General features: G+C 43.0%; 5 protein-coding genes across 8 annotated transcripts; 2 read left to right on the top strand and 3 right to left on the bottom strand.

The window, feature by feature from the left end:
* Positions 1 to 386: 386 nt before the first annotated feature.
* Positions 387 to 5,651, top strand: LOC6527737 (1-acyl-sn-glycerol-3-phosphate acyltransferase alpha). 2 transcript variants are annotated; one of them, XM_015197531.3, is made up of 3 exons: positions 387 to 756; positions 4,316 to 4,526; positions 4,592 to 5,651. In XM_015197531.3, the coding sequence occupies exons 2-3, from the start codon at positions 4,351 to 4,353 to the stop codon at positions 5,229 to 5,231; spliced, it is 816 nt and encodes a 271-aa protein (XP_015053017.1). In that variant the 5' UTR covers positions 387 to 756; positions 4,316 to 4,350; the 3' UTR covers positions 5,232 to 5,651. The 2 variants fall into 2 exon arrangements, with proteins under 2 accessions (XP_015053017.1, XP_039226481.1); XM_039370547.1 differs by lacking the exon at positions 387 to 756 and adding an exon at positions 3,819 to 3,874.
* A 141-nt stretch (positions 5,652 to 5,792) lies between these two features.
* On the top strand, positions 5,793 to 9,559 carry LOC6527736 (beta-alanine-activating enzyme). 3 transcript variants are annotated; one of them, XM_002088783.4, is made up of 6 exons: positions 5,795 to 6,319; positions 6,387 to 6,725; positions 6,778 to 7,059; positions 7,138 to 7,562; positions 7,625 to 8,925; positions 8,985 to 9,559. In XM_002088783.4, the coding sequence occupies exons 1-6, from the start codon at positions 5,979 to 5,981 to the stop codon at positions 9,396 to 9,398; spliced, it is 3,102 nt and encodes a 1,033-aa protein (XP_002088819.1). In that variant the 5' UTR covers positions 5,795 to 5,978; the 3' UTR covers positions 9,399 to 9,559. The 3 variants fall into 3 exon arrangements, with proteins under 3 accessions (XP_039226480.1, XP_002088819.1, XP_015053018.1); XM_015197532.2 differs by lacking the exon at positions 5,795 to 6,319 and having other exon boundaries at positions 6,584 to 6,725; positions 6,782 to 7,059; XM_039370546.2 differs by lacking the exons at positions 7,625 to 8,925; positions 8,985 to 9,559 and having other exon boundaries at positions 5,793 to 6,319; positions 6,778 to 7,063; positions 7,131 to 7,211.
* A 719-nt stretch (positions 9,560 to 10,278) lies between these two features.
* On the bottom strand, positions 10,279 to 13,297 carry LOC6527735 (the record flags this gene model as incomplete). The annotated part of the gene is made up of 1 exon (XM_015198307.3): positions 10,279 to 13,297. A coding segment is annotated over one exon (2,829 nt), but the record flags the coding sequence as incomplete, so codon positions are not given.
* Positions 13,275 to 17,358, bottom strand: LOC6527734 (DNA excision repair protein ERCC-5 homolog). The gene is made up of 4 exons (XM_002088781.4): positions 17,178 to 17,358; positions 16,938 to 17,113; positions 14,710 to 16,872; positions 13,275 to 14,657 (listed from the first exon to the last, which is right to left on the bottom strand). Exons 1-4 carry the CDS (start codon positions 17,263 to 17,265, stop codon positions 13,371 to 13,373), a joined length of 3,714 nt encoding a protein of 1,237 aa, XP_002088817.1. The 5' UTR covers positions 17,266 to 17,358; the 3' UTR covers positions 13,275 to 13,370.
* A 175-nt stretch (positions 17,359 to 17,533) lies between these two features.
* LOC6527733 (DNA polymerase epsilon subunit 3) lies at positions 17,534 to 18,261 on the bottom strand. The gene has a single exon (XM_002088780.3). It carries the CDS (start codon positions 18,168 to 18,170, stop codon positions 17,784 to 17,786), a length of 387 nt encoding a protein of 128 aa, XP_002088816.1. The 5' UTR covers positions 18,171 to 18,261; the 3' UTR covers positions 17,534 to 17,783.
* Positions 18,262 to 18,281: the final 20 nt, after the last annotated feature.

Genomic DNA, 18,281 nt, shown 5'->3' on the forward strand with positions numbered 1-18,281 from the left:
TATACTTTTCCATCTTAAAATATTTTGATTACATTTTAATAACTAATAAACTTAAATACCTAATCACTAAATCTGATGCGCAAAATAAACGTCAGAATGTATGGTAGCATTAACGAAACTATTTTTTGTGTATTGGGGTTGAAGTTTGGGGATGCGCAAATACAATAAAACGTAATTTCGTCCTACACATTAAAAATTTTAAGACCTGTTTGTAAAAAAAACGTAAATGATAAGATTTATATAAATTTTTAATGCTAGTGCCAGACTTTTAATTAACAACATTAAAGCAGCTTAGGAAATTTAAGTTATTGCTTAGAACGCGCGTTGTACCTAATTGGTGCGTACCTTTGTAGGTACATGCGGTCAACATGAAAAGCGAGAGCTTTTTCAATTGCCCGCGGACTGTTGATTAAAGCGGAGGTATTTTTCGAGTGCCGGCACTCTTTCGGCGAAAGTGAAAATTGTTTGAAAATCTGTCCGTACGCGCGTATATTCTTTTAACTAATCCTGATTGAGTGCTTGCGCGGTTATTGTTTAATTGCAGTGCGATTATTTGTTTGTTTTGTGAGTGACCCATGTTCGTTTAGTGGAATTTATTGCATTACAGATGCTGCAAATTACACTAGAACGCACACATACACATCGGCAAAACAACTGTTACGCCTACGCAGCAGCAGAAACAACAACAACAGCAGTAGCAGCAGCGAGGGAATTAGCAGCAACAATTTTCCACCCAACGAGGGAAATAACTGTTCCGTGAGTTTGTACAATTTGGGCTGCATTTGTTGTTGTCGTCCCACGTACTTTTTGTCTTTATTATGCTCCTGCTGCTTCTCCTTCTTGCGCTCCTTTTCTATCCCCACCTCCCTCTCCCGTAACAATCCTCTCCCATGCGGTTAGTGTGTTATTCGCGTCCTGAAGGAATAAAAGCAACAGCAAGCAACCGCAACCCCGTGTACTTTTTATTGGTCTCTCCCCCATTGCACAGAGAGAAAAATAATGGCCGTATGTTTTTATTTTGATTATATGACAATAAAGGTGAACTATTTGGTTTGGATATATGTATAAAGAAAAAACACCATGTGTTTTTAAGATCTCTTATTTGATAGATTATTTATTTTTTAATATTTTAAATCAAGTTGAAAGAATATTAATTTATTCATCTCCAAAACGTACACTTTATTTGAATTTAACATTGCAGTTGTGAAAAATTAAAACATCGCCAATTTAAATTGAATCAATATTGTTTTCTGTGTACCTATCATCCTGTTAACCCAAGCTTGCCCCTCGCGCCCTGTAGTTCCCATGTGTGTTACGTGTGTTTTGGCCACCAAGTCCCTGTTGATTTTTGGTTATAGGGATTCCTCACTTTTCACAGTTGCCAAGGCGCGTATATTAATGAATTTGTGCGTTAATAATTCATGAATAGGACAACGAAAAACGGGAATTTATAATTTCATTAAATTTTCGAAATTTGGGTCTTTAAAATGCGTCTATTTGGGTAACGATATAAACAGTTGTAAAGAACAAAAACACTAGCGCTGTGCACTATCGGCCCTAAAAAGACTGAACACAAAGATAAAATGTTATTGTTTAAGTGAAATAAGCGCAAAGATTGCATTTGAGCTTAAGGGTCTGATTAAAGTCCCTGGAAGCAGATGATATCACCCTACTGCATAAGCAAATTTGCCACCCTGTGGAGACTCCTGCTAATTTAATGTTTACACCTGCATACAATTACCTCTAAACATAGGGATTGGCATTTGCTGGGCACATGAGAGTGACTTCCAGTTTTGTGCAGTCTGAATATAAACAGAAGATTACGGTCCTAAACATTCCACTCGACAATTAAGTGCTAGACAATGATCATTCGATGAGGAAAGTCCAAACACCAGATCAAATGAATCGGTTTCGTGACTCAAGCCAGGTCTAGTTCTAGACTTAGAATCGCCCACCGACTGTGCACTCGTTGACTTTGAACTTGACTTGAAACGCTGACGCTAAATGCTAAATTGGCCGGTAAATAGAGGCTGTGCTGGAGATCCACACTTACACATAGGTTAATTTCCGCGCTCGTCACATGCGTAACGAAACACTTTGTAACGAAGCAATGCCCATCTTCTCCCAGCGTGAAATCATGCCACAATCTTATCAGTAGCCTGAGCTTATGCTGGCTAAATGAATCGATGTTCCGTTCCGTTCCGCTGCCGCACACCAAACGCCTCGCTGAGATTGTCGTACGTCGAACTGATAAAGGGTGTCAAACCATTTACCCCCTTCGCGAATCGCTATATTGAAAGCAGGCGGTGCCCGTGGAAATTGTTAACAAAAACTCACACAAGTGCCGTAGATAAATTGATTTCAGCACACTTAGAAATGTAATGTAGAATCTTGACCCGTACTTCTCTTAAATTTATTAATTTGCATTCTAATAACTTGCAGGCTGTAAAACCATACCTGTACTTTTCTTGTCATTTAGCCCTCTAAAATAGTCACAAAAATTACGCAGTGAGTTTCTCTTACAATACCAAAATGTTTCTTATATCATTGCTTATTTTTCCGTGTGTGCTAGGAACCTAATAAACACAAAGGTATAAATAACGATAAATACATGGAAATACTATCGCAAAGCGTTTGTTTTCCACAGAACCAATAACATAAGCCATTTATGACCAATTACTAAGCCGCAATATCGAAAATCTGATATCGCCGTGCAAATTAAGTAGAAAGTTAGGGTATAATGGTATAATGTGCTCTTTCAGGAAAATGTGACATTCACGATAATTTCCCCACTACTCGTAGTTATAGAAAAAATCAATGAAAATCCAAGGAAAATGGCATTACCATTAGATCTCGGCGCTTGATTAGGCCTTATTAGTAGCCATTCAACACGTAATTACTCCGCCAAAGGTCACGTCGGTATCAAGAGTTTGACATCAATTAAGAGCTATAACAGCCGAATTTCATATCTGTAACTATAATTATAATTGTCTTAATTGCAATTGCCAACTTTAGAAGTCGTATATGTATAATTTACAAACTCAGGTCGTTACAAGTTGTTACTTCAAGATCGACAAAACAATTGAAAGTACGAGTAAATAAGTTCTGATTAGACCTCCAGTGCTAGTGGCTGAATTTAATATTCAGATGATGTGGTCATAAAGATAAAAGGATCATGTGATGAATTTTGAACAAAAAAGGTACTAATCTCAAGTAGACTTCTAATGTTTAAAGTACCCTTGGCAACATGCTCAATGAGTTAAATGTTAAAAAGTACACGCAGCTCTTGTGGGTAATTACTTGAGCTATAAGGTTGGAGTAATAAATGTATAGATGAACTGAATGATCTGAATGTCAAAGTTTGATTTGTGACTTTCAGCCAAAAGTAAAACAATTAACAGTAACACACCGGGTATTTTCCCCTAAGCTTTACGTTGGGTTATACCCACTTAATTCTTCCCACTCCAGCATAACTATTATTTTAATAATCTTTCGATCAAACTGATTGTGTGTTTTCATAAATAAAGAAAAAAAGTGTGTTGCTATAAAACAACAGTAATCTTTAGGCAAAAGTGAGCCACTTGAGGCCTATCGCCCACAGTTGATTACTATTCTGATCTCTCAAATCTATGGGCTATTCGTCATGGTCTTACCAAGAGCTGATTAACTTACTCGAACGTTTGGCTTATAACAACATGTATCAGCGAGATATCAAAGTTCACTGCCATAATCCAAACAAAAGCAATTGGACACTTTCTGATAAGCCCAGGGCGATTCCCCGTTTAAACGGACCCACCTGTGAGTGGACTTCTCAGTTCTAATTGTCCGATCAACCATATCGGACGTGTGCCGACCTTGTTAAGGTCTTCTAAAGGTTTGTTACCACAGGGATAACGCTCATGAATTTATAATCCAACTTGAGGAATCTACAAGTACTCGTGCTGACAATAAAGCTTTAATCACCCCAACTTCGAGTGGAACTATTCGTTCTGTTTTAAAAGCTATTGTTTCACGATATGGGAGCACCGTGGATTTATAAAAGCATCACATGATAATTTATTGACCAATCAAGACTGTATGCAAATTATAGAGAATTGAAAATAATTGCCACAATGCGTCTTTTCAAACAATCTCGTATGCCAAGTCTTTCTTAAATTCAATAATGAAGATAATTTAAACGAGCTCAGTCACGAATGTTGATTTTCACTTTAGGCTTGTAGAAACCCAAGCCTTAAATGTTCAAAGCATTCGAAGTATAAGCTCATAAAAATTAGTATCAGTCATCATTTAAATTACATTTTTCTCGTTATTTCAGAAAAAGAATCCATTGCGGTTAAATAGCTTCTCAAAATGGCTTGCACTTGCGAAGTAATTGGCCTGGCTTGCGTGGTGGCCTTAATCCTGAGCGCTACGGCCAAAGCGCCCTATCAGATGCGCATGTTCTTCATATTTTTTGGAGCCGGTCTGATAGTCTTTCTGTGCGTGCCCTTCATGATTCTGCGACCAAGAGACTACCGAAATGCGCTGTGAGTAGAAATACGTTACACCTTTACCAAGTTTCCAAATGTAATCGAATGTTTCATTCTTAAAGTTTTCCATCATGGTGCTTCCGCCAGCTCTGCCGCCTGGTGGGCATAACAATGGAGGTTCGCGGTCTGGAGAATGTCCGTAAGGACCACGGCGCAGTGGTGATAATGAACCACCAGAGTGCTGTTGATCTTTGCGTTCTGGCCTATTTGTGGCCGGTGATCGGAAGAGCAACAGTTGTGTCCAAGAAGGAGGTTCTCTACATCCCATTCTTTGGCATTGGTGCCTGGCTGTGGGGAACACTCTACATCAACCGGTCTCGCAAGACCGACTCGATCAACTCTCTGCAAAAGGAGGCCAAGGCGATACAGGAGCGTAACTGCAAGCTACTGCTCTTCCCAGAAGGCACACGGAACTCCAAGGACTCTTTGCTGCCCTTTAAGAAGGGCTCATTCCACATTGCACTTCAAGGCAAGAGTCCCGTTCAGCCGGTGGTCATATCGAAATACTCATTCATGGATGACGAGAAGAAGACATTCCGTCCGGGCCACGCCATAATCCACATCCTTCCCGAGGTGTCCACCGAAAAGTACAAGAGAGAGGACGTGCAGCTGCTGGTGGACGAATGCCAGTCCATCATGCAGACGGAGTACACAAAGTTGAGCAAAGAAGGCCAAGCCTTGAGCTCGAAGAAGCAGGCATAGGACTGGATAGGCTATAATCAAACTCAGGTTACATAAAAATTACACCCAAACCCCAGTGTTTATTGGGTTTGCTTTGGGTTTTAATGTACAATCGATCTAAAAGATTTGCCTGTCCATGGATGAGATGAATCAAAAGCAACAGAATGCTGATACTTGAGGGACGTAAAACCGTTGGCCTAGTATTAAGCTACACTATATCACTATGTCGGTGAATTTTCGATTAATATTAACTGTTTTACCTCCAGTACATGCATGTGTATGCCCAGAGCTTTCTTCTTCTAAGCAAGAAACAAAGAAAACCAATTTTACAAACGAAGAAATCGCATTTGTTAAATGTTTAGCTTTATGCGAATAATGTATTGATTTATATGTGAATAATGAAATGAGACCTATTTAATAAAACATTTTGCACTGAACAAATTTTTAAAGTTTTTGCTTTCTACAGAGTTTTTAAATTGGCACATGGGCTTACTTTTTGAATTCTATTTTTTCCCGCCAAAGGTGGGGTAATTGCCTATCGTTTACATCCCATCCATAGATGAACAGCTGTTTCGATTGTTGATATCGATTGCCGGCAATACAAAATAGTTATTATTGTTTTCTTTATACTTAATTTACTGATTAAATGATATGTGTTTTTGGAAAACAATAGCACGATTTCTGCACATTATTTGTTGATATTTGTGACTGGGCCGGAAAATCCATTTTACCAACAATAAACACTTGTTTTGCAAAACAAACAAAAAAATGGCATCTGATGGGATGAATCCTCAATTGGCGGCAGATTCATCACCAGGACACGAGCATTCCCCTCAGAACGTGGGACTTGAGACTCCAGCAGTTGTGGACCTGACTGAATCAGAGCAGACGGACAAGCTTTACGACATCGACAGAATCAGAGCGTTCAAGGATGTTCCTTTCCTGATAAGCCGTATGGAGCCCAAGGACACGATCGTAACTTACGGGGATGCTGTAGAAGAGATCCAGATTTTGGTGAATTTTCTGCGAATGAACGGGGTCCCAGCCGGAGCAGGAATTGCACTACGAATCACGGAGCACACGCCGGCCTCTTCTCTTATGATTTTAGCGTAAGAGTATTTAAATATGTGGATTTTTCATTTGTTATCATATGAATTAAAGATTATAATCATCCAGGATCCTCAACAGCAAGTGCCACTTCTTTCCTACGGATAAGATGATGCTGTCCCATGATCTGTTCGTACATATGAGCACGGCCGGTGTAGACTACCTCTTGGTCAACAAACATTTGACCGTTGCACCCTTGTACTTCACATTTCTGGGCAGCATCTTGGTGTTTAAGGAGGACTGCAGGCTGTACACGGTAAAGACGAAATCCGCCGATCATGCTGTACAGGCTAAGAAGCCGCTGCCCGCCAATATGTGCTACACCATCTCCACGACGGGCACTACGGGAAAGCCAAAGCTTGTACATGTGCCTTACGAATGCATTGAGCCCAACATAGTGGGGCTCAGGTAAATATCCACTGAATGTACCAAAAGCCAAACTGACCACTATGCCCCCAAGCCAGAAGTTAAACGTCTCCATGGCCGACATCATTTACCTTGGCACACCCATCACCTTCGATCCCTTCGTGGTGGAGTTCTTTCTAGCTCTTCAAAATGGAGCTACGTTATTGACCAGTCGTCACTCCATGAGGGATTTTCCAAGCAAGGTGCTAAGTGCCCTCTTCCCCGACAACCTGGCGACGCCTGGTATCACCATACTGCAGATGACTCCATCGCTGTTTCGGCAATTTGGAGCTTCTTCCATCAGAGAGCGAGTGCTAAGCAGATCCAGTTCATTGAGGTACTTTTTGATTTATATGTTTTGAGATCTTTAGTTTATATGTTTCATATGGCTGATTGACATATGCATCGTTTTTAGAGTTCTACTCCTTGGTGGCGAACCATTTCCTAGCAATGCCGAGCTCGTTACATGGACGAATCCGAGTGTCCTAATGCAGAAACACATATGCAACATATATGGAATCACAGAAATATCCTGCTGGAGCCTCTTGCACATCGTTCAGTCATTACAATCACCTGTGCCTTTGGGAACGCCTATTGACACGGACACGATTCTACGGATTGGATGCCAAGACGATGGAACCCCACAGCAAGGAGAGCTCTTTCTGGGTAGTGCCAAGCGTCGTTGCTATATCCCAGAAGTTGATGACCAGGCGAAAGAAGACTTAGGCATATGTTTCAGAGCGACAGGAGATCTGGTCACTCGACAAAAGGATGGCACACTGTTCTATAGCGAGAGGTCGAACGATGTGGTGAAGCGTGCTGGCAATCGTATTAGCTTGGGTAAGTTCCCCTAATAGTTTCAGTCAATGATTTTATACCCTATTAATATTACAAATATGCAGGTGTAATCACTCGAAAAATTCAAAAGTGTCTGCCGAGCACTGAACTGACTACTTGCCTGTGGCTCGAAGACTTGCAGAAACTTATTTGCTGCATTCGCTCTTTAGAGGCAAAAACTAGAGTGGAACAGCGCGTCCAGACCTTTGATATACTCTCCAAGGTATCGATTGCCGAGCAGCCAGATAGATTTGTCTATCTACAACACTTTCCATGTAACGTACACGGCAAACTGGACAAGCAACAGCTCCTCAAGATGTGCATTCCTCTTGCTCAGCCAGCTCAGCAAATTTTAAAGAGTTATCTGCACGATAGACTGGAATGTGTTGAAGAGTCTGATGATAACTTACCGAAGAAGCAGCGACTGGAAGACGCAGCTCCCTGTGGCTATGACTTAAGTTTTCGCCAGGCGGGTGGCACATCGTTTCATGCCATCACCATTTGCCGGGAGATAGGTCTACAAATGTGCATCGATGATGAGCAACGCCACTTGTTCGAAATGCTACTGGATGAGAACATTCCGTTGCGTACAGTGCTAAGATTCTTGGACACAGCCAAGTTGGTGGCCAACAACATCAAGCGGAAGAATGTTGAGCCAGCGGTAGCGGCCCCGTCCTGCCAAGGTCTGATAATTAAACGTATCGAACAGCCGGTTCTCAAGCTTCAGTTCTACTGGAAGGTAAACTTCGAAAAGTGCATAGACTCCCCAGTGACCGAATACGAGGGACGCTTCATCTGCGTGGGCGCACATTCCAAAATTCTTCGAACACTTAATCCCCAGACGGGGATCGAATACAGCGCAGTCAAACTTCCTGACCGTATCGAATGTAAGGTGACGTTTCTCAGCGAGCAGCTCGCAATGGTGGGCTGCTACGACGGATGCCTGTACGGGTTCAATCCCCAAACTGGTGACATTGTATTTCGCGTTGGTATTGGGGGCATGATTAAGTCGCAGCCCATGCTAACCGCCGATGGTCGTCGAATTATTGTATGCAGCTATGCGGATGACTACAATGTCTATTGCTTGTCGGCCGAGCGGCAGGAGGTGCTGTGGTGCCTAAGGATCGGTGAAAAGCCGATCTTCGCGAGCCCGCTGGAGCTGCCAAGGGAACAGTCGCTGATAGTCTGCACCTTGGACGGCAGCTACTCGCGCGTGGCCATCACCGATGGCTCAGTGGAGTGGACGCAGAAATATAGGGAACCCGTATTCTCCACACCTGTTCTTTTGGAGTCCATGTCCAATATCTTCCTAAGCGCGGAAGTGGCTGGGCGAGTCCATGCCTGTCATGTGGGCAATGGTAAAATTGTGAGTAGTGTTTTTTTGTTCCCAACTTCAAACTTAATCATAACAACATCATTCTTTAGCTGGCTACCTTCAGCACAGAAGGAAACATTTTCTCTTCGCTGGTGGTCAAGACCCCACCGACTTTTATGGGACATTCCTTTGCCGTTTTTGGTTGCATAGACCAACATGTGTACTGCCTGCGATGCAAAACCGGATCGGGTGGCAAATCTGTTGACTTTGAGCTGCACTGGAAGGTCAATGTGGGTGCACCCGTTTATGCAACGCCAACGCTGCTCACAGTGCAACCAAACGGACTTTTGGTTTGGTGCGCCGCCACCAATGGACGCGTCATGCTGATGAACTTTAGAAATGGCGAGATTCAGTGGTCGGATAAACTACCTGGTGAAGTCTTTTCCAGTGCATGCTTTATTGAGGATCTGCGTCGTATTTTCGTGGGATGTCGAGACAATTTCCTTTACTGTCTGGGCATATAGATATTAACTGCAACTGATACATTTCCATTTACAATGAATTTGTTGCTTTAGAGTAAAATAGAAAACCGTGCCTTATTACCTATACCAAATGGAGATACAGATTTTACTTGTATGACTACAATTGTGTTAAAATAAAAATATACATACATACATATGATAAATGTTAAGTAAAGAAATATTATTATACCCGTTACTCGTAGAGTAAAAGGGTATACTAGATTCGTTGAAAAGTATGTAACAGGCAGAAGGAAGCGTTTCCGACCATATAAAGTATATATATTCTTGATCAGGATCAATAGCCGAGTCGATTTGGCCATGTCCGTCTGTCCGTCCGTCTGTCCGTCTGTCCGTCTGTCCGTCTGTCCGTCTGTCCGTCCGTCTGTCTGTCCGTATGAACGTCGAGATCTCAGGAACTACAAAAGCTAGAAAGTTGAGATTAAGTAAACAGATTCCAGGGACATAGACGCAGCGCAAGTTTGTCGAATCATGCTGCCACGCCCACTCTAACGCCCACAAACCGCCCAAAACTGTCACGCCCACACTTTTGAAAAATGTTTTAATATTTCTTCATTTTTGTATTGGTCTTGAAAATTTCTATCGATTTGCAAAAAAACTTTTTGCCACGCCCACTCTAACGCCCACAAACCGCCCAAAGCTGCCACGCCCACACTTTTGAAAAATGTTTTGATATTTTTTCATTTTTGTATTAGTCTTGTAAATTTCTATCTATTTGCCAAAAAACTTTTGGCCACGCCCACTCTAACGCCCACAAACCGCCAAAAACTGTCCTTCGCACTTACACTAGCTGAGTAACGGGTATCAGATAGTCGGGGAACTCGACTATAGCGTTCTCTCTTGTTTTTAATACTAAAAACTTTGTCCCGCCATAAGCTTAGGTTTATTTATTATCGTTGCACCTCATCGTTGCATTATTGTAACAATCCTTGGTAGTAGAAAAATCTCTTTCTACCAAATTCATAACATAATATTCTGTTCGATTTTGGTGGAAGGAGATTACTGTACAACCACAAAATTAGATTTTCCCACGGAAATCGTGCCAATCCCAAGACCTATCTTGATTTTACACTTTGGCAGATGTGTTCTGCTGACTTATCGTCGGAACCTTCGGAGCACTTCTGTGTCCAGATCAAGCCGCACCTGCTGCATATCCGACAACACAAAGATGTTAGCGAGCACTTCGACATCCTACCCTCCAGCTTTTGCCTTATATCATCCATGGCTTGTCGCTGGCGGTGCGTTTGCCTTGGAGCTCTGAATAGGGCACTAAGTGATCTCCTCTTTTTGAGCATCCGCTGCTCTTGTAGTTTTCGTTGCTTGCGCTCTTCCTTTTTTTCGGCAAGGTGGTCCATTCGTTTCTGATACCGGACTTGGGCCAAAAGAATCTCTGTCGGATTCTTGGCCTGCTTGGCTATGTAGGTTGCCCACCAGTCCCTCCTCTTTTCCAGATATGCTTCACTTAAATCTGTACGATCAATGATGTAGCTTTCACCTGAAACTTTTGATGCTACTTCCTCTTCTGCTCTTTGTATTTCGATTTTGGCTTTCATCTTCTGAACCCTCTTTTGCCTGGAAAGTATCACTAATTGTTCGCTTATAAATTGAAAGTTCTTCTCCAGAACTGGCAACAGTTCCTCATACTTTTCATCGGAAGTGGGTTTGCCGACATTAAGTATCAGCACGTTGTAGTGCTGAGGGTCAGATTTATATTTCTTGAAGATTTCCACTTCCTCCGCACTTGTGGGTACCTGTCTACCCATGATCATGTGCTCCATTTGCTCCACATCTTTGTCAAAAGCACCAGACCTCAACGATTCCATTTGCGATCGGACAAAGGCGTCGTGCGTTTGTCTGAGCGGCGAAATGTCGGTGATAGATGCCTTTTTGTGAACTGCTGAAGATCCATGGTAAGCTGGTATTTGGTAGCTGGAACGAAATACCCTACTTGACATTACTGATTTTCTGGATTCGGTTTCCGATCGTCCACCGTCTGAATCGATCTTGAACTGCTTGATATAAGTGTGTAGGAGCTTTTGGACATTGTGAATGTAGCGCCGTTTGAGGATCTCCTTGAGTTTCTGAGCATCCTCGGGCGTTTTAACATTCGACGACCACTCCTTATATTTCCCCTGCAAATCGCTCCACACGGCATTTACTCGATCCGAGGCCTTGATCTTGGAAATCGTTTCCAGAAAACTGTTCGTTGACATTTTTGCAGCGTCTAATGTTTTGTGAAATCTTCTTGGTTCATCCGAAGCTATTGGCTTTTCTTCGAATAAGCGATTGATAATCGTTGTGGCCATTGATGACATTGGTAGCTGTAGTGAATCCTTTGCCATGCTATCCAATGATCTCACTGGTTTCGGTTTTGCCACTGAATAGGAGTTTGTTTGGGATATCTGAGATTCGCTTAGGACGGGATTAAACTTTGATTTGATGTCGAAATATTTCGATACAGTCATCTTCTGGTACTTGGCTAAGCTTTCCTCGGATTTATCTTTTCTACTATTTCTATTAAGAACTGAACTTCTGCCCTTGTGTTTTAAAGTTTCCCCTCGGTATGCAGATTTCAAATTTTCGTATGTCGAGAAATTTTGTATGTTGTTTAGTGCTGAAGATTTTGGAAACTTAGTACGTTCATTTTTTGCATGACTTTCCCCCTCTTTCGATTGAACCTTTTGCAAGGACTCGTCTGCAATCGTTGTATAGTTTTTTGAAACTCTTTTGCGGCTTCCACGCCGCATTTTCAAATTTGGAAATGTATTCGTTAGCGTTAATTCCTTTTTCACTTTTGGGACTTTTCTAATTTTCATTCTCTTTTTGACTCTACGTATAGGTAATTTTGATTCGGTATAATGGGGTTCTCTCCAGGTTCCCTGCTGATTTTCCTCTTTATCGACTGCTCTATCTCCAAGTGCAGTTTTTGGGTGTATTAAATCTGTGTAAGGTGTTGTTTCGCCTTCCGCTGTTTTGTATGTTTGTGTCTTTTCTCGGGGATAAACTTTAACTTTTTGCCTGGATGCTGGTAAATTATGAGTGCTTATTTTTGAATAAACTACATTTGTATCACTCATTGAACCAGTATTTATTGCATTCAATCGTTTTGGCAGCACCATGCGTCGTCTATGAATATGTGCTTTACGTGGATTTTCACTAAGATCCTGACTTTTATTGTTATCCGTTTTCTTTGTTACTACGACATTCTTCTGGGTTTTAAGTGAATTTAAGAATATCCATATGGATTTTTCAAAAGAATTTTTCGGTTTCCGTCTCGTAGACCTACTTCTACTCATATATTTCAGTTGGCTTGCAACATTATAACATTCCTCAGCTTCTTTTATGTTGCCCCTGGTTAGTTTTCTCATTACTTTTAGTTGTGACCTTAAAGTTTCTGCAATATTACTGCAATCATGCTCATTCATTTGAGCCTTAAAATTTCCTAACATTTTTTTGAGATATAAACTATTTGTTTTATGATCATATAATTTTCGTAATAGTGTCTTCAGTTTTCTGTCATTGTGTTCATCTTGCAGATCATTTGTTACACGCTTACGATTTCGTCGCCGTAGCAATTTAATGGATTCAGCTAAAATAGATCGGGTTCTATGCATAGGTATCATCCGTATGCTGTTGATCAAATTGCCCTCTGTTCTCAAAAGTTTGTGTAAACATTCTTGCACTTTAATCGCTTTCGTCCTCCGCCTCCTAAAACCCTTCGTAAAAATGTGTTTGTTTTTAATACGGTAGGCTGCTGGTCGTCCATTATTTCGTTTTAAAATCATCTTTAAGTTCCACCTATAGTGATCTAAAGTAAATATACAAGGCTCTGCCCAAGAAAAAAAGAAAAAAAAACTGACGTAGCTTGTCAAGGTTGCTGTAAAACACTACATACAAAAGCGATCTAAACTTCACTAGATGGTTTCTATAAATTTGTATTTAATAGATTTGTTATGCTTATTTTTTATTGGCTTTTGCTGACTTCTTAAGAATCTCTGCTGCCTTTGCCTTGTTTAGTCGCATCTGCTCCAGGTCCTTTTCCCTCTGTGGTATAACTTCAACGGTGTTTGGTATTCGAGGACACTTTTCAGGCTTCGGCGCTGACTGCGATGTGGTAGGCAGTTCCTCATCCACAACTTCCGATTCAGGCGCAGCTTTTCGTTTGCCGCGTTTGGGGCGAGCAGTTTTCACCTCCACTTCCGCGTAGGCTAAATCAGGATCTGTTGGGGGAGCTGCCTTTGCCCGCCTTGTGCGTGCCACCTTCTTTGGTTTCTCCGGCGTCTTGTCGATCTTCCCGGACATCTTATCGATGGCCAGTTGGACACGTTTGCTGACGTGCGGTTGTTGAACTCGCAGAGCACTCTTTGCCGTAAAGTAGTTGCGTATGGAACCCTGTATCTTCTTCTCGTTAATTTTCTTCATCACAGGCATCAGAATGTCATCCGTTTTTGAAGTAGTCCAACCGAAAGATTTACGCGTGAATTCCCGTATTGATTCCACATCCGGGGTGCCCCAACTAAATGCATCCCGATTGTCATCGATCGTGGGCGCTAAATATGCCTCCACCACTGCAACGTTGGGAAAACCTTCGTGCAGTTCGATGTTCTTAAGTTTTTTGCGGAGCGAATGACGAGCCGAGCTGCCAGGTGGAAGATTGGTGCTCTTGTGTGCTTGCCACCAGTCGCGGAACTTTGTTAGCGTTTGCAACACCGATTGATTGCAGACACCTGGCCCATTCGCATCCTGTCCGGAAAAAGAGGCCAATATCTCCAGGGCCGTTACAGCACCAATGCCATGAATTCCTGTTGTGTAGTCACTGCCCACCAAACAGGCCAACTGGATGAGTTTACCCCTGTTGCAGTTAAACGTTTGCTCTATCTGTTCCGCCCGGAACTCCAGCACGTGCTTGTTTTGGGCAAAGAAGTTCTTGTAGACAGTGCGACCACCGAAAAGCCAGATATCACTGTCATCCGTAATGGTGCCGTGGGTGAGATCGGTGGCATTGAGGAAGGCGCACTGCGCCTCCGCCTCCATGGGGGCAACAATGTACGGGATGCCGAACAGGCGCAACAACTCCTGGCAATCGATGCTCATGCGCTGGCTGATGGACATTCCCATTCGGTCTTGCCGGTTCCGCTCGATTTCCAGCTCTTTTCGCTCCTGGGCCAAGTTGCTTGCCATCTCCTGCAGTTCTTCTGAGGTCTTCTGTGATTTCAGGGCCTCAGCTGCATCTTTGATAAGCTCCTGTAGGGATAGAACATTATTTAAATGAAATACTAATCAGTGCAGCACTTACCTCAGGATCAACAGTCTTTTCTTTTTCCGGCTCCTTTGTTTCGAAGAGCGATTTTGATGCCTTACTGGACCTTTTTGTGGGCGAAACTTCCTCATCACTGTCCTCATTGGCATCACTAGCTCTTTTACGTCCGGACTTCGGGGTTCTCTTCCTGAAAAAGGGCTGCGGGGTCTTGGGTGTTCCCGGCGATGTTTCATTTGTCGCTGGGGATTTGTCGGGCGTTCGCTTGATCACGTAACTGGTCTCAAAAAAGTCCTTTATGGACTTGTTTTTGCTGGGCGTTTTGTTTGGAGATACTCTGTTGTTTTTATTATCGTCGCTGTCGCACAACTCGATTACCTCTTCCTTCGGAACTGTTTTCGAGGATTTCAAGGCGTTTTCGTCGTCGTCGGATAGTACGATAGGCGCACTTTTACTTAGTTTCACGTGATCCAGACTGATGTTTTTAACGTCGGCCATCTTGATTTTAAGCTCATCCAATATAGAACTGAGTTCTACCTTTGGTTTTGGATTTGCTTCTTCAGTTATGTTTAGTTGAATACTTTTAACTGCCGCCGTTTCCTTTTTCAGATCATTTAAAATTGTGTCTAGATCAGGTTTGAGACTAGCTTCTACTGGAATCATTTCTTGGCTATCTTTTACTTCGATAATTTCATCAATGGACGGCATTACTTCATTAATTTCTTTAGCACTTTTGTTTGTGATTGCTTTAGCTTCGTCTTCAGAGTTCAATTTTAGTTCTTCACTGTCTTTTACTTCTATGAAGTCATCATCTTCCTCATCGCTTTTATGTTTCTCAATTTTATTCGCCTCTCCATCCTCGAAAATATCCGCAAACAAATCATTCGAATCCCCTTGGCCCTCAGTGATGTCAACACAAATCTCAAGATTCTTTTTGTCTTTGTCTAGCCCTGGAACATCCATTACTTCTTCCAAGTCTGAGTCGGTATCAGTATCTATAATCTCCACCTTATCCTCGTTAAGATTCCTCTTGCTTTCCTCAATCGCTTGGGAGAGTTGTTTGCTCTCTTCAATAGCCTGTGCAATAAGCTTGGCCTCCTCAATCGAGTTGTCAGCGATGTCGGACTGGACTGTGGTGATCTCAAGGAATTTCTCAAGGCTTTGAGTGTCATTGAGCTGAGTGACCTCCATGATGTTGCCAACTTCCTCTTTGTTCATTCCGCCGTACTCAATCATATATGCCCGTGCAGGTCCTTTGGCCGCATGGCGCAATTGCTTCGTTTGAGCTCGGTTGAGGCGCAACTCTTGGTCCGAGTCATACTCGTAGTCCTTTTCATCGTACACCTTGGTCTCCTCCATTGACATGGACAGCGCTTTGGCCAAATCCTCATCGAACTCCGTGCCTAGGTCTGTACTTTCCACAGGCTCTTTCTTGGTAGAAGTGCTTGGCTTCTCATCCTCCTCCGCGGGCACCTCCTCAATCATTTCCATTTTAACCTCCTGCTTGGTGCTCTCCATAGCTTTCTTCTTAAGATCCCTGACCAGCAGGAACCGTGTGTGCTCATCCGAGCTGATTTGTCGGGTACACTGTTCAATGGCAGTTGGAGTGAGTATGCCCTCCTCGCTGAAGAAGTCGCACAACTCTGCATAGGTCAGCGTGTGTCCGCCCATCTCCTGTTCCGCCTGCTCTAAGCTCTCCTGAACGGCTCGACGCTTTAGGAGTCGCTTCATCTGAAAGGAGCAGAAGTCATCGCTGCGGGCGGGCAACTCGTGCAGACGACCCCACGACGACTGCTTGCGCGTCTCCTTGATGTCTGTAAGGATCTCGTGTCGCACATCGGCTGGCAGATTCCGAAAGTGCTGACTCTTCACATCGATGGCCTGTAAACTGGAGTTGTAAGAATGTCGAGCGGTTGACTCGTCAAAGGAGCTGTCAGAGGCACTGGCACTGGTGTCCTGCTCGCTTTCACCTTGACCATCTTGCCCCTCCGATACAGCCGGCAGTTCAGGCAGCTTAAACAAGTCATCTTCGTCGTTCTTCTTGGCTGGAGGCGGTCGCTTAACCGGAGATTTGAGCAGCAGCTCCGCATTCTTGCCCAGCGCTTGCTGCACTACTTTTTCTTTGGCCAGGGATTGCAGGAGCAAAGCCTGAATACGATCAGCTTCATTGCTAAGCTTATTCCTCTGCTGCTGACGACGTGCCTGTTGACATAAAGAGGATTTTATTTGGAGTGTCAATCTCAGTATAATTCACTATAATAACTCACAATGGTGTCCCTTTTGAGCTGCGGCACGCATCCATCGAAAATGAAAACCGGTCGCACACGATAGTATAGCAATTTACAGAGGCGATGGAAGAGACCCAGTAAATGGGCATTACTCAGGGCCGAGCCCTTGTTGTCCTGAAAGCCCTTCACAACCTGATGCAACCAAATGGATATATCTGCAGGATAAACATACAACTCAAATTAGCAAGCTTTTCATTAGGTGGCGAAATCGATCCTTACCCACTGCGAGGATTTTACCCTCCAGTGTTTCTACAGGCACTGGCTTGCCGCACGGCTCAATAAGCTTCCACAGGCCCGTAACTCCCATTTCCCACTAAAATATTTATTGTATAAAACATGCAATATAATAAACTAAACTTTTTGTTGCGACAAGACGCGCTTTTTTAAACAGCTGCTTGTAGTGTTGGAAAGGGCACGTGGTCATCTAGCTGGGATGCGCAATGTGGTGATATTTAAATAGTGATTTCAGATCACATATATTAACATTGTTAACAAAAACTGGTAAAAACGGAATAGCATTCTGACACCTCTAAATCTAACTTGATTGAGCCTGTATAAAACTAGATCAAACTGGATTAAAATTCCACATTATTTATTAGCAATGATAAGCGTAAGGGCATACATTATTCATTAACTTTCACTTTCTGATATTCATACTGTGACCTAACAAACCCTAATTAAAGGAGGCAATTCAGTCTTCGAGGAAAGCGACAAAACACAAGTGACGTACTTAGATACTGCTTATGTTTAATGTTCTTTGTTTATGCTTAATACTAGCTTTGTTCTTAAGGACTAATTGATCTGTATAGTTTTTTCCAGTCGTCATCACTCGGCAGCCTCCTCTGCGGCTGGAGTCGCACTTGCATTGGCACTTTCGGCGACGCTGGAGTCTTTCTTGCTGGCCTTGCTCTCCTTTTTGTCCTTGACCATCTTGCGATAGACCTCGAGATCCTGCGTCAGGGAGGGCACAAAACTCTCGAAGTCCAGCTCAGTGAGGGTCTGTAGAATATCTTTGGCCGTGATGGTCTTGTGATTCTGCTTGTGGGCCAACGCCGTCGACGAGGATGTCACAAAGATGGCAAACACAGATGCCGCTCGGGCGATCGCTGCTCGCGCTTCCTTGCTGACGCTGGCTGACTCCGGCAGTGATTCCTTGATGAGCCGCGCAATTACGGCATTCGGCAGGTTAAGATCCTCGATGCGCTCGACCATTTTGCTCCGGCTTATCTGCTTTTCTTTTTTGCTACTTCTGATTTCCCGTGGAGTTTAGGCGTCGCTGCTTCCCGCGTAAAGAGTAAACAGCTGGCCGGCCAGTGTTGGACA

The sequence above is a fragment of the Drosophila yakuba genome, chromosome 2L, assembly GCF_016746365.2.
Source record: "Drosophila yakuba strain Tai18E2 chromosome 2L, Prin_Dyak_Tai18E2_2.1, whole genome shotgun sequence".
NCBI lineage: Eukaryota > Metazoa > Arthropoda > Insecta > Diptera > Drosophilidae > Drosophila > Drosophila yakuba.

Bases quoted from the DNA above. Each gene is read 5' to 3' on its own strand.
- LOC6527737 (XM_015197531.3), top strand. From the start codon at position 4,351: ATGGCTTGCACTTGCGAAGTAATTGGCCTGGCTTGCGTGGTGGCCTTA. The intron at 4,527-4,591 runs GTGAGTAGAAAT...TCATTCTTAAAG, and splicing joins AGAGACTACCGAAATGCGCT to TTTTCCATCATGGTGCTTCC.
- LOC6527736 (XM_002088783.4), top strand. From the start codon at position 5,979: ATGGCATCTGATGGGATGAATCCTCAATTGGCGGCAGATTCATCACCA. The intron at 6,320-6,386 runs GTAAGAGTATTT...ATAATCATCCAG, and splicing joins TCTTCTCTTATGATTTTAGC to GATCCTCAACAGCAAGTGCC. The intron at 7,563-7,624 runs GTAAGTTCCCCT...ACAAATATGCAG, and splicing joins TGGCAATCGTATTAGCTTGG to GTGTAATCACTCGAAAAATT.
- LOC6527734 (XM_002088781.4), bottom strand. From the start codon at position 17,265: ATGGGAGTTACGGGCCTGTGGAAGCTTATTGAGCCGTGCGGCAAGCCA. The intron at 17,114-17,177 runs GTAAGGATCGAT...TTTATCCTGCAG, and splicing joins GGGTAAAATCCTCGCAGTGG to ATATATCCATTTGGTTGCAT. The intron at 14,658-14,709 runs GTAAGTGCTGCA...CTATCCCTACAG, and splicing joins AAAAGACTGTTGATCCTGAG to GAGCTTATCAAAGATGCAGC.
- LOC6527733 (XM_002088780.3), bottom strand. From the start codon at position 18,170: ATGGTCGAGCGCATCGAGGATCTTAACCTGCCGAATGCCGTAATTGCG.